This window comes from Camelus dromedarius, chromosome 27, assembly GCF_036321535.1.
Source record: "Camelus dromedarius isolate mCamDro1 chromosome 27, mCamDro1.pat, whole genome shotgun sequence".
Taxonomy (NCBI): domain Eukaryota; kingdom Metazoa; phylum Chordata; class Mammalia; order Artiodactyla; family Camelidae; genus Camelus; species Camelus dromedarius.
Window position 1 is genome coordinate 10,344,353 of NC_087462.1, and position 14,369 is coordinate 10,358,721.

Here is a 14,369-nt window from a genome sequence, read left to right on the forward strand (position 1 = left end):
TTGGAGAGGAGGTAAAAGGTTCACGAAAACCTCCCTCACTTGTTCCTAGAGGCAGCTGCCCGTCACAGCCTCTCTCTTGGTGAACTCTGGTGTGAATGGTGCTTGCGAAACAGGGACGGAGGGCAGAACCTTGGTGGCAAAGCCAGGCCATGTGGGTGTCACGCTGGCTCCCGCCCAGGACTTCCCTCCCCCACCTCCACACGGCTCCCACTCTCTCCCCCACTGCCCAGGCACCAGTCTTGCTTTTCAACTTTCGTAAGAGGACATTGAGGGACATTGCAACCTGTGCCCCGGTGAAATGCTTCCCCTTAGTGAGAGGCCACAGCCTGCAAAAGGAAATTTCTTTCATGGGTCTGTGATTTCCTGAGAACACACAAGATGAACCCAACGGTTCAAAGGAATTATGGATTTGCCATTTGTAGTTGTATTTGTTTTTATTTCTGTAACACAAAGAGGGAGAGAGGAGGCGAAGGGACAGGGCCCAGCGTCACCCTGGGACAGCTTCTGAGGCATCCATTAGTCCGGATTTGTTTTGCAAAGGCAATTTCAGGGTCCGTGTTTCAGGAAACTCTCCAGGCTGTCAATCTCAGTGCAAACAGCTTAAAATGAAAAACCTCCCATCTGTTCGCCACACGGGGGTCTAACACAAAATGCAAAACAAACCTGTTTGGAAAAATGCCGGCCCTGAAAACAAGAGCGCGGGCTTTAAGGATGCATTAAACACAGGATCTTCCAGGAATCAAGTTGGCTGTGACTTCACCAAACCAGAAGCACAGAATAACATTTCCAACTGTAGAACTGCTGGCTTAAAAAAAAAAAAAAGAGGAGGCTCACAAGATGACAGGCAAGGGGTCCTCCCCCGACACCTGCCTCTTCTTTTTGTTCTGAATTGACTCATGAACTGGAGAGTAGAAAAGCAGCCTCGGGGGTGGGAGCAGATGCTCGGTGGTGGCGGTGGCGGTGGTGGTGGCAGAGGCAGCTCAGCCTCTGCGGAACGGAGGGTGGCTCACTGTTTGCCTGCCTGTCTGCCCGGCTTCTTTTCTGGCTGACCTCTGCCAGTGCCTGGGATCCCGCCTCGGCCCCGGCCGCCAAACACACCTGTGGGACAGAGGAAAGGGGCTGCAGCGGAGCTGGGCTGGGAGGCCCCACAGTGGACTGGGAACAGGGATGGGAACCCTTGGACTATGGCCAAGTCATCAAACCCCTCTGAGCCTCAGCTTCCACCTCTGTAAAGTGGGGGCAGTGACAGTATCTCCAAAGAGGAGGGCAGGCTGAAAACCTGAGGTGGAGGGGCAGGGCATAGGTAGTGCTCCAGAACATTCTCAGTGTGACAAGGGACAAGACCAGGCCTCCCAGGGGAGCCAGAGATACCAGAGAGGACAGAGGTTGGCACCAAGTCACATTGGGGCTAGGGGCAGGCGTCCTGGGAAGAGGGCGGGGGGCTAAGATGGTGGGTGGTCACTGGAAGGACAAAGCCAGAAGGGCTTCCAGGAGGAGGACGGAACAACGCTAGGACAAGGGCTGGACTCAGTCCAGGGGTGAGGCAATGATCCCCAGCTGTGAGGCTGGCGACTGCACCAGGCGACCCAGGCCTCCCTGGCTCTAGCACTGCCCATGTCTGTCCCAGGAGAGAAATGACTGGGGGGTCTCCTGTGTATCCAGCCTGGAGAGGGGAAGGGGAGCCTCCTGAGCTCCGACCTCTGCAGCCAGCGGTGGGGCTATTTCCAAAAGACATTTTACATGGAGCACGTGGCAGTGCTGCTGGAAGGAAGCAAGTAGTTGAGGATCGGGTGTGCCCCTGCCCAAGGAGGTCCCAGAAGGATCAGGGTAGCATGGGGACACAGAAATGTACACACAGCCCCCTTCTGCCACAAATATGCAGTGGGGGGCCCTTTGGGGACAGAAGCCAATGCTGGCAGGGTCTGCCTAACCTCATCTCTCACAGGGCAAGACCAGCGTCGCCAAGGGGAGCCTGGCCACTTGGGGGCTCCTGCGAGATTTCCACCTGCTGGTGAGGGCCCCATGGCCTGTGTTCAGAGCAGCCCCAGCAAGCCACTCTCCCCAACCTCCCAGCTCCTTCGGGCAGCTTATTGAACACTGGTGGCCCCCAGTGAAGAGCCCAGCCCTCAGGACAGGTCGTGAAACCCCCAAGGGCCCTGCTCACACCCAGGCCTTGGCTACCCTCCACCTGGAATGCCCTTCTGCCCTCTTTCCTCTGGTTCCTCACATGTCACTGACCAACACGTGAGCCTTGGCTCAGGGCTGGCTGCTGTGTCCTTCCTGGCACACAGGAGGCCCCTCCAGATGGAAGAGACAAAACCAGGTCCCTCTAAGAACAAGAGCTGGGCGGGAGAGGTGGGGAGGGGTGGGATCTGCAGATGGCCTCTGGGCTCAGGCCACAGCTGATTGCACAAGTCAGCTTTTAAATTTTATGCCAGATTTATAATCTCAGGGTGGTGTGGGTGGGAATCTATCAAAAAGGCATGATATGATGCCAGCTTTGTATAAGGAGTCACAGCAGGGAAGGGTCCCACACTGGCCCTGAACCAGGGGTCCTCAGCAGCAGCCTGATGAGGCAGGCACCATGGAACCCTCTCTGCAGAGCGGAAACTGAGCCTCCTCGGGGAGATGCCCAGAGCACCTGCCAGGAAACAGAGGCAGGGCTCGAGTCCCGCTGGGTTAGTCTGGGCTGGACCTGGAGTTAAGGAGCATCAAGAGCCACTGCAGGAGGGCCCCAGTGGGCGGGGGAGTCAGCACTGACCACCAGGACTCAGCCAGGCTCCCAACAGCATCAGCCGTTCCACACAGGAGCACCCCGTGAGTCATGAGCCCTCAGCTTTATGTAGGAGGGGCTCAGAGCCAGGCCTGGGGCACCGTGACGGCACCAGCCAAGAATGTCAACACTGGGCTGGGACAGACACCACGTGCTGCTCTCACCCCACAGTGGGGAGGCCCTGGCAGCTTCAGGTGGCCAGCCTGCTAGGGGAGAAGGGGGGAGAGGGGAGCCTACCTCGCCCGGCACCCCCCATGCCACGGCCCTTCTGCTGCTTCTGCTGCTGCAGGCCACCTCGGCCACGGCCCTTGGCCACCACCTCCTCCTTGACCATGTCGATGATCTCATCAGGGATGCGCAGGTACTTGATGGTGCTGCCGCGGATGTAGCACTCAGGCATCCGCCAGAATTTGTCTCCATCCTGCACGAGAAGGGAGGTGTCTGATCTGGGGAAGAGGGGCTGTCCCCGCAGAATGGATGCAGACAGCACGGGCAGCATCTGTCCCCTCAGGCCGCCTGTGCCGGGCACCACCTTCTCAGGCTGCAAAGTTCTTGTCCTGGACATGACATGAGAAGGGTCCCCCTCCAGCAGGATCTCTCCAGACCCTGGACAGCCCTTCCAACATGAGGAGGGTGGGGTGGGGCCACGTGAGAAGGCCTCTGTGTCCTCAGCCTGCCCTCGGGTGTGGGATGCAGCCCGAAGCCCAAAGACGGGTGAGTCTGTCCCACATGCCAGGTGCTGCCACAGCCTAGCTCCTTCCACCTCCTGCCCCCAGCTTCCCAGAACTCATCTTCTGGAACCCTCTCTACATGTCCTGACTCATTCCTTCACCCAAGTATCTCCTGACAGGGTCTGAGCTGGGCAGGGGACACCCGCGAGCAGGATGGAGACTCTGCCTGACAGGTGAAGAGGGCTAGGAGAGGGGTGGGGAGGCAGGTCTGGCGCCAGCCAGGGGCTGCTCCAGTGATGCCAGTTTTCAGGGGAGCTAATGGAGGCTAGAGACAAGGGGGCTTGTAACGTTGCAGACTCTAGGGCAACGCCAACCCTGCTGTTCATAGGAAGAATGCCCCGCCCCCTCCACCATACACCCTGTGACCAGCACAAGGCCTTCCCCACTGCCAGCCTCCTCCTGCTGCCCTTGGGCAGGAGACCAGGGCTTCTTCCATCAGATGAGCTCTTCAGCCCCACCCCTGCTGCCCCAAGCCAGAAGCCAGGGCAGTGCTCTCCCCCACCCCCACACGCCCCTATAAATCAGACCAAGACATCTCCCTGCTTAGATCCCAATCAGGACCCTGTCAGCCCAAGGATGAGATCCAAACTCCTCAGCGTGGCTCCAGAGGGCCCAAGATCCAGCCCCACCCTGGCTGCCCTCTCTCAGCACTCAATCTGCCTTCCAGTTGGAATTTTCGGGAACACACACAGTGGGCTTCTGGCCCCCAGCACTCTGCACACGCTGTTCCCACCTTTTCGTTGTCTGATTAACTCTAGCCATCAACAGGCTTTGCTTCCAGCCTCCTCAAAATCCCCAGTCCTCCTGCCTGACACTTGTCAGCGGTGCCTGGGTCGGTCCGGCCCAGCCCAGTGGAGGCACTAGGCAGGGACAAAGGGAATGTTTGAAGACCAACTCTTCCCAGGAACACACATAAGAGCCCCCAACCCATAGAGGAAACCCAAGAGGCCTCAGAGCATTCCTTCCCAGAAAGGGGAGTTGAGGGGCCAAGTCCCTGGGGATCCAAAGTACAGCCAGACAGAAACAAAGATTCTGTGGAAGCTTAGGGCTGGGACTGGGCGCTCAGGGCTCAACTTTCCCTCAGCTAAGGACAGGCCAAGCCCAGCACACTCCCAGGAGGAACACAGCTTCTTCTGCTTTTCATGGGGGCAGCTAAATGCCTCTCAACCCTTGCTCTTCTGTGGTTTCTCAGCCCGCTGCCCAAGGGAGGGAGGGGCTGCCACTACCTGTTTACAGATGAGGACGCCCCTGGCCTGAGTGAGATCGTACCTCACACCAGCCTCTCCTCCCAACCACTGGGTCACAGAGTGGGGGGAGCCACATGTCCAGACTCAGCTGGCCATGGAGGCTGGACTGACCTTGCTCTGAGACCCAGTGACTGGTTCTAGATCCTAGGCCTATGGGCTGTGTGCAGGAAGACATGCACTCAGCTGGACACTGCAGCCACACTGGAAACAGACACCTGCCACCAGGAGTTCGGTCACAAGAAGCAGGTCACAGAGCTGAGCAGGTGCGGGGAGGGGGTCATGCCCTCCCGGAGACCGGAATCCAGGTGAAAGGAAAGCTCTAGCAGAACCCAGTGCAGGTTAGTGGGAGGGAGTCCAGCCTTCACCACCGTCCTCATCCTCGGCACTCTGTGGATCACCCCAACGCGGGGAAGGCCTCTGACCTTGGGTGACATTCTCCCCAGCCCTGGCCCTGTACTTCCTGGTTTCAGGTCTGAGGAGGTAAACAAGCCACCAGGTGGACTGGACATCCCAGGGCCATGCCACCACGGCCTGAATGGTGGGCAATGCCCACAGCCAGGACCAAAGGCAGCAGAGGCTGACAAGGAGAGGTGGGCCCAGAGACCACCCCCTCCTTGTAGAGCAGGTATTTACAGCCAGAAGTACCCCAAGGCCTAAGTCCCTCAGGGTCAGGTTCAGAGTCCAGGGCACTAGAGACTTGGAGCCTTGTCCGTCTGTTCCCTCCACATCCTGCCCAGTCCCTCGGGCCCCGCCCGCCATGAGGAGTCAACCACAGCAGGATGACCTACAGTATAGGCTGCAGTATGCCCCGTCCCACTCCTCCCACGGGGCCCAAGGAGGGGCCTTCACCCCACTTGGAAGTGAGAATGCTGAGGCTCAGTAAGCCCCAGGTCCAAGTGCACATTCCCAGCCACACTTCCCCCACTTTTGGTGCTCACCATACCGGTGCTGTCCTTGGGCCCCCAGGCAGCGGGCGCAAACTCGGGGCACAGGGGACTCACCCTGGATGTGCAGATCACCTCCCGCAAGTTGATGTTCATCCAGTTGTCACAGCTCACCAGGTGCCCGTTGTATGTCTCCCCGTTTTTGAGCTCCACCAACTGGAGAGAAGTGGGTTCCACGTTAGTCTTGGGCCCCAAGGAAGGTAGAGCCTTAAGCCTAAGAGTGGGTCTTTCTCACTGGGCCCCATTCAGACACATCCTCGGCTCTTCTCAGGACCCAGTGGCCACAGCATATAGTGCCCCAACCCTCTTCAGTGATGACCTAGTCTTAGAAGCAATGTGCTCTGCTTTCTCTATACGCTTTGCTGGGCACTACAATGAAGCCACTTTTTTTTCCTCTTGGTGGGAAAAAAAAAAAAAAACCTACAAATCTTTAAAGGAACGAGTAAGGTTAGGGTAACAGGGTGGCCAGGGGCCAGGAGGCGTCCCAGGGGGCAGGTGCCCAGTGATGGCATATGCCTGAGCATTGATGGTCTCGAAACACTGTTTTTCATTGCAATAATTACTCGTCTATTTTGATGTGTTTGGGGAAAAGCACGTAATTCTGAAAACATGCTATTGCTGGGAAGGGAAAAGGGTGAGATTTAAAAAAGAATCAATTCAGTTCTCTGCCCAAGAGAAATGAAGAAACACATCCATGGAAAAATGTATACACGGATGTTCATGGCAGCCAAAATATTCACAAATAGCCAAAAAGTGGAAACAACCCAAATGTCCACCACATCACCAATGGACAAATGGATAAATATAACGTGGTGTGTCCATACAATGGAGTATCATCCAGCCTTAAGGAATGAAGCCCCAACACACGCTACAACATGGACAAACCTCAAAAACATCACGCTGATTGAAAGAAGCCAGACATGAAAGGCCACACAGTATATGATCCCACTTACAGGAAATGTCTAGAACAGGCAAATCCAGAGACAGAAAGCAGATGAGTGGTTGCCAAGGGCTGAGGGGGCAGGGGGCAGTGAGAGCAACTGCTAAGGGAGACGGGGTTGCCTTTTGGGGTGACGGGATTGCTCTGGAACTGCACAGAAGTGGTGGTGGCACATGGCACAACGTAGGAGATGGACTGAATGCTCCCAAATTGTACTCTTTTAAAAGGTTGAATTGTATGGTATGTGAATAATATCTGAATCCAAAAACAGAAGACCACAAAACCTATTGACAGACCCCACACTGGGTCACGAAGGACAAAAGCAGTTTAGGGAATATGTGTTGCACGAGCACATCCATGTTTTAAAAAAATCATTCACATTTACTAGATAAAAAACAAGGTCCTATTGTGTAGCAAAGCAAACTATATTCATTACCTTGAAACAACCTATAATGAAAAACAATATATGGGGGGAGGGTATAGCTCTAGTGGTAGAGCGTGAGCTTAGCAGGCATGAGGTCCTAGGTTCAATCCCCAATACCTCCTCTAAGAGTAAATAAACAAACCTAATTACCTCCCCCTACCAAAAATAAATAAAACACATAAAAATAAAAAATATATATATGTGTAATTGAATCACTCAGCTGAACAGTAGAAACTAACATAACATTGTAAATCAATTATACTTTCATAATAAATAAATAAGATTTTTTTAAAAAATCATTCACATTTACATACACATTAAGTCTGGACATGTATGTATCAAAGAATTAGTTAAATAACTGGGAAGTAAATGAAGAGGGGCTTCTGCTTTCTAGGTCTCTCTAGTATTCGATTTTTTTTTCTAATTAAAAACTTTTGGGGGGGTGCAATTAGGTTTATTTATTTATTTATTTATTTCAAGGAGGTACTGGGGATTGAACCCAGGACCTCAAGCATGCTAGGCATGTACTCTACCACTGAGCTATACCATCCCCTAACTATTTGACATTTTAAATAAGCATGTATTACTTTGAGCAGCAGCAGCAATGATACAGGTCCTGAGATGTGTGGGAGAGGGAAGAGGTCAAACCACTGTTTCATGGACAGGTAGAAAGCAGGTTTGGCTGGAGGCACCTCACCCTTTGCCCAGTGTCCCTGACCCTGAGCTGAGGCTGGAAGCCACTGAAACTTGCCATCCCAGACCTGCACGTACTCACCATTGGGTGATTCTGAGCTGTTTTCAGCAGTGACAAGGGAAGCTGAAAGGCAGACAAAAGCACATGACTGGTCTGTTTCATCAGGGCTGTGGAGCCCCCCGCTCTGGGCATGCCTGGAGCTTCAGTGTCCACAAATCTGCCAGCTCATCACAGCACTGGGGGTGCAGAAGTGTTCATCCCTCCATAGAAACACATCCTAACTGCCCAACCCCAGGACATATACCTGCCTCCCAGTTTAGGACAGAAAAGTCTCAGAAACCACTTCCCCTACCCCTGCCATCTCAGAGGCAGCTGCCCTCTGGGCTTGATGCTGACCATTCTGGGCATTTCTTTGTGGCTCATGCTGTATACACCTACACCTCCGACAGGACCAGGCGTAGCCCTCCAAGCTTATCAATAGCATCAAAGCACACAGGTCCTGCTGCTACTTGCGTCTTTTAGCTCAACTGATGCTTCTGAGACGTATCCATGTTAATACACACAGCTCTAGCTAGGCCTTTCATTTTCAGCATCACTGATGGTTATCATCACACCCACTTTACGGATGGGGCTACTGCGGCTTCGAGACTGAGGAACTTGCCCAACCGAAAGCTAGTGAGAGACAGAGCTTCGCTGGACCCCATCTGCCAGGAGCCAGCTCCTGCCGAGCCCACGCCTCAGAAGGCAGCCCCGACAGAACCAAGAGTGATTCGGCCAGGTGTATTTGGGAGTTAACTCGATCTGAGGAGGCCACATCTGAGCTGGGTGTTCATGGAGAGGAATTCACCAGATGAGAGGAAGAAACATTTCAGGAAAAAAGTCTGTGATTACTGCAATGATAGCAGATAAAGGATGGAATTTAAAAACTCATCTGGGTAAGGTGAACTTTCAAGAGAGTTCTTTTTCCATCTTTACTAAATTTCTTTTTTATAACAAACATAACTGGGGAAAAAATCAGCTCTTTTCATTTTGGGAACACAAATCATGACCTATACACTGGGGCCTGCCTCTGGGTCTCTAGAAGGGGCACTCAAGTGGCAGTGCTGGGGTCCAGGGTCCGGTGACAGCCTATCCAGTACAGCCAGGTGAAGGTTCTAGACCAAGAGCCCCACAAGACAAGACAAGACACTGCTTCAGAGAGGACCATACCTTGCCCTAGCAATTTGGAATTCTAAGTTGGCCTGACCCCCAGGAGCTCTTTGTGGGGAGTTTCAGGCCGCCCTCACGTTCCCAACAGGGGGCAGCTTCTTCTCCAACTGGTGGGAACCAGAGGCCTCTCTGCGAGGAGGCCACAAATGGCCCTCAATGCCCAGAGGATGGCTCTCTATGGAAGGGCTTGGTGTGTGTTGGAGGGGAAATCCCACATCCCATGGGCCTTCCCTGAGAAGAGCCACCCAGGGGCGGGAGGGCGGGGGGAGATCCAGTGGCGACAGGAAGCCAGGCCCAAGCCCACTTCCTGCACTGGCTTCCTGGAAGGGCAAGATAAGGAGGAAGGGGCCACGTGGAAAGAGATGGCTGCTCTGAGAAGGGTGGGTGGGTAGGCAGGCCAACTGGGGTCCCAACATGGCCAACCTGCAGCTCCTGCCCTCACCTCTGGAATGCACCTGTGTGATGCTGCCTGGGCGCAGCGAGCCGTGGAGGAAGAACAGGAGGCTCAGAAGGGCTTGCAGGAGCCACACACCCAGGTGGCACTTTACTATGGAGAAGCCTTGCGCTTTCCTGGGCAAGCCTGTTTTCTTGTGTCCCCAGTGGGTACCTGGACTGGGGAGATGAGACACCTGGGTCCTCCTCCCAGATCACCAGAGAGCGGACAGAACCAGGTTAGCCCTGGAAGGGGAGAGTGAAGATGGACTCAGTGCTGAGAGGTGGAGGGAGGGTCGGAGCAGTACAGCCAAGGCCCCTCTAGATGAGGCACCAGCGGCGAGAGCAGGAGGGACCTACTCAGGGATGTAGCAAGGTCCCGGTAAACCTGGGGAAAGCAGGCTGATGCCTGTCAGCAGGGGACCCAGAGATGGCCTTTCATGGCATATGCAGCTTTTATGCCAATTTCTCTCTGGCTCTGACCCTATCCCAGCTACTGGAGGACCCACAGCCTCCTCAGCTGCTGCTGGCAGTGTTCCCTCCAAGTACCGCTGCGATGCAGATGGGACCAGCACCTGCTCACAACTGTCCTCCTGTGCACCCACTCCCTAGGTAGGCAGCAAAGCCAGGCCTGATGCGCCTCCAGCAAACTGGCCTGCTCTGTTCCTCACACACCCCACCTGCTGCTGCTGGCCAACCTTTGTTCCTCAGTTCCCTCTGCCTGGGGTACCCTTCCTCTGGCTGGTAGATCCGCCTACAGCCAGGCCCTCATTATAACCCCATCTAGGGAACAAGGTTTCCACCTGGGCCACCCTCTGCTGTTTCTATTATAGGCCGTAACCAGTCTCTAATTAACTTGTTTATTTATTATGTCTCCCTAGCTAGACTGGAAACGCCAAGCCTCCTGCTAGACTGGAAAATTCAGAGGGTGTGGACTTTGTCCAGTGCCAAACACCGGGCCAGGCACATGAGAGGGATTCAGTAAATATTTGCTGACCAAATACAGCACATACCACCTAAGGACACACTTAGGGCAGGGGGATACTTGCCCAACCCCACAGACAAGCAGAGGCTCAGATTAGGGGGAGGTGGCATTGGGATAGCCCTCCAAGACTGCAATGGCCTGGAGCAGTGGCCACGTCTTGCCATCCTCTACATCCTTGTCCCAGAACTATGCTGGAGACAGAGGCAAGGGGAAGGGGAGGATCCTGGTGAAACAGAAAGCCAGGGAGCGGGAAGCGAAAGACAGAGGAAGGTGCCAGGGAGACAGAAGAGGGTTGAACACCCAGTTCAGGGGGAGACAGGGCCACCTGGAGCTGGGAAGGTCACAAAAAAGCTTCAGGAATGCAAGTTCCTTTCTCAGAATGTCTGGTGTCTGGCCCTCAGGTCCAGACCAATACAGGACTAGACCTAATGGTGCCCTAAGGCTCCCGATTCAGGAAGCTGTTACTCAGATCTCCACTTCTGGCCCTGTCCCGACCACAGGGAACAGGCGGTGTGTCATGCCTTGTCCATGCCTGAAAACTCTTCAGAAGATGGCAACAGACTGGATGAATGAATCTGTACTTCACAAAGGCATGGTTCTAAGATCTGGGAATATACCAGGGATAAAAAACAAAGATCCTGTTTCCATGGAGCTTAACAGAGATGGATTCTTCCAGCTCTACCCATTCCCTCAACCAAGTCTACCCTCCAGCAGAGAGGAATCTGCTCCCTTCTCTCCATCTCTACATCGACTAGAAGGATTTAGTGTGAGCCCTCATCACGGGCTCTGAGAAATGTGCAGCAACCATCTCAGAGCGACTCAGGTGTTGATGGGCCAGCCACTCTCCCAGGAGGTTCCCAGTTCTAAAGTCCTCTGGATGGACCTCCATTTCCCTGTCGTACACTGAAGGCCCAGGCACGCTCTGACTTACATCCACAACTTTCACAACTTGTGAGCAGCATGGCCCTGGGGAGGAGGCTTCCTGTCAGGTCCTCGATTGATTTTTATTTCTGTGAACTGGGATGAGCTTAGTCCATCCTTGGCTCAAAATGCCCCCCACCCCCCGGAATGACATGCCATGTGACCCAGGGAGAAGCAAATCCTTTCTTAGGTCTATTTTTCAGTCTGAAAAGTGGCACAGGAGGCTGTGCGGTTAGTATCCTAAGGGCCTTACAAGCCATGAAATTCTTCAAATTGGCTTAATTTGAGAACGCAGACCTGTCTCCTACTTCTGGCACTCCAGCTTTCCTAACTATTAGGTTAGACTGGATAGAATGCACTCGGAACCATTTCCTTGCCCGAAAACTGCTGCATTCACCGTGCCCTTCGATGGGTTCCCGTCCTCTCTGGCCTCAGTTTCTCCATACGCAAAATGGGTACGGTGAGGCTAGGCCGCTATACTATGATAACACGTTCGTCCAATCCCAAATTCCCCTGACAACATCGTGCTGGGTGTTCTGAGAAAAGCCCCTACCCTCTTCAGTCTCAGTTTCCCCCACCTCGGGCCGGGGGCAGAACTCGAGGCCCCGATTGCACGATCCCTCCGGGTTATCCCTGCCCCAGCACCCGCCCCGAAGGCCCTCGACAGCCGGCTCCCTCGTTCCCCTGCCCTCACCATGGTGTCGGCGGGGACCGGGCTCGCCGGCCACTTCCGCCGCCGCCGTCGCCGATCACCTTCCCGCCGGTAGCCGCCCCGCTGCGCGCCACAAGCCTGAAATGGAGTGGCAGTGACGCAAGCCAGTCAGCGCGGGACTCATGAGATGGACAACCAATCCAAGCAAAGCAGGGCGGGACCTATTAAGCCCGAGGGGTGGGGCAGGCCGTGTTCCCACCGGAGAAATAAGGGACAGAATCGTAAAGTGCCGCTGTGAGAGCTGCAAAAGGGGGTGGAGCAACGTGCGCCGGCGCAGGAGGCCTTGTGGGTAAGGGCGCATGCGCAAGTGAAACCCTAGGCTGATCGCGGAGGCTCCACCGGGTGGACAAATTCGGTTATTGCCGTCAGTTTCCAAATGGAGGAACGAAAACTCCGTGGTTATTGAGATGTGCGTAATGTCTCCCTTCGGGCTCTTACTCTGCTGATTTTCATTATTGTAGTTGACCGTTATCTAAGGCACGTCTTTTGGTAGATTGGAATCTCGGCTGTGCCCCTCAGCCTCTGTTTGCCTCCCTGTAAAATGGGCGTAATAAGTGTCTGCTCTAGAAGGTTTCAGTGAGGACTAAATGAATCAAGCCATGTAAAAGCACATAGAACATCATTTAGCACATACTGAGCACTTGATACACAGGCATGCAACAAATATTTCTCGAGCACCTACTATGTGCCTGTTCCTGGAAACACAGAAGTGAATAACCGTACAAAACTCCTAGCCCTTCTGAGGCTGAGCAATAGGTGTCCTCCTCTAGTGACCACCCTTCACTAGGCTTCCTGAGAGTCAGCATTGGCCTGAGAGCCTTTTCTTACTAAGCCCAGGGCCAGGTTCTTCCAGCTGAAAAGACCCTATGCCTCTCAGAGCTGACTCAGGGAGCTCTTGCTGCTCAGCTTCTCAATAAAAGATTCCCCTGCATCAGGTCTCAGAGACCTGGGCAGAAGAGGATGAGAATCCATTGGTCCAGTCACCTGCCATCAGGCAGGCTTGGGGCACTAAAATCTCCCCTCTGGGACCTGGTGAGGGGAGATGGGTCTGGGGAGGGGATCCCTCCCCTTTCCTGCTTGTTAAAAACAGGAATACAGATCTTCTTTGACTTATGATGGGGTTACATCCCAATAAACCCACTGTAAGTTGTAAATATTGTAAATTGAAAATGCATTTAATACACCTAACCTACCAAATATCGTAGCTTAGCTTAGCCTAGCCTACCTTAAACGTGTTCAGAACAGTCACATTAGCCTACAGTTGGGCAAAATCAAGCACAAATTTATTTTATAATGAAGTGTTGAATATCATATATAATTTATTATATATTGCATTGAAAGTGAAAAACAGAATAGTTGTAAGCTTATCAGCTGTTTACCATTGTGACCATGTGACTGACAGACCTGAGGCTCATTGCTGCTGCCCAGCATCCTGAGAGAGTATCGGTACCACGTAGCCTAGGAAAAGATAAAAATTCAAAGTTCGATTTGTATGGAATGATTGCTTTCACACGTCATAGAGTTGAAAAATCTAAAGTCAAACCATCATAAGTTAGGAATTGTTTGTAACTCTGCCAATCAGGGTTACTGTGTTGACTGATCAGATGTGGAACTTGTATAAAGTGCCAGGCTCCCAGTAGCCCTGGACCAACAGTTGTCCTTCATGTCTTGGATTGGGGTTTGCCCTCCCCCAGAATCTGACCCTGAGACGAGGACTCAAGGACACAGAGCATATTCAGGGGATGACCTCAGGAGGCACCCCCAATGGGGATGGAAATCTGAGACAAGGAGGGAAGTATCCCTGCAGTGGACGCCAACGATAAGGTGATGGGTTAGTCCAGCTCTGGACCTTAGGAGACAGCATAAGAGCTTGTGTCTCATAGTGGTCCCACCAAGCATCAGGGCAGCTGAGGTGTTTATTCCCCCTGCTATCACTGGCTTGGGGATGATTCCAGGAATGCTAGTGAAGGCTGAGAAGTGTGCAGGATGCTGGTAGGCGGCCAACAGTGATATGCCAAATGGGTTAGAGGGACCAGGGTGACCAGCCAAGACTTATTTGCCAAGGGTAAGGCCACTTTGATTTAAATAACAGAAACTGGGGGGTACATGAAGTCCTCCAGCATCAACATAGTGGTGGAAGTAGGAAGAAAATCGCGTGCTGGTTCACCTCTTTCTGACTTTTCTAGACTTTTCTATTTGCAGTCTTTCTTCTTTTGCACAACTGACAAACTCTTACCCTTGAAAACTCTGCTTGGGTGACCCCATGTGGTGGAATGTGGTTACTGCAGTTTTGTCAACTCTTTCAACATAAGAGTGGCCAGAGGTCTCCATCCACCTGGGCATAGTGATTGGTTAAA

At 53.4% G+C, this 14,369-nt stretch overlaps 1 protein-coding gene across 1 annotated transcript; it reads right to left on the reverse strand.

Annotated features, from left to right (window-relative positions):
• Positions 1-415: 415 nt before the first annotated feature.
• Positions 416-12,146, reverse strand: LSM4 (LSM4 homolog, U6 small nuclear RNA and mRNA degradation associated). Its single transcript, XM_031437643.2, has 5 exons — positions 11,995-12,146; positions 7,835-7,876; positions 5,753-5,851; positions 3,011-3,194; positions 416-1,098 (listed from the first exon to the last, which is right to left on the reverse strand). The coding sequence occupies exons 1-5, from the start codon at positions 11,995-11,997 to the stop codon at positions 1,007-1,009; spliced, it is 420 nt and encodes a 139-aa protein (XP_031293503.1). The 5' UTR covers positions 11,998-12,146; the 3' UTR covers positions 416-1,006.
• Between the last annotated feature and the right edge of the window lie 2,223 nt (positions 12,147-14,369).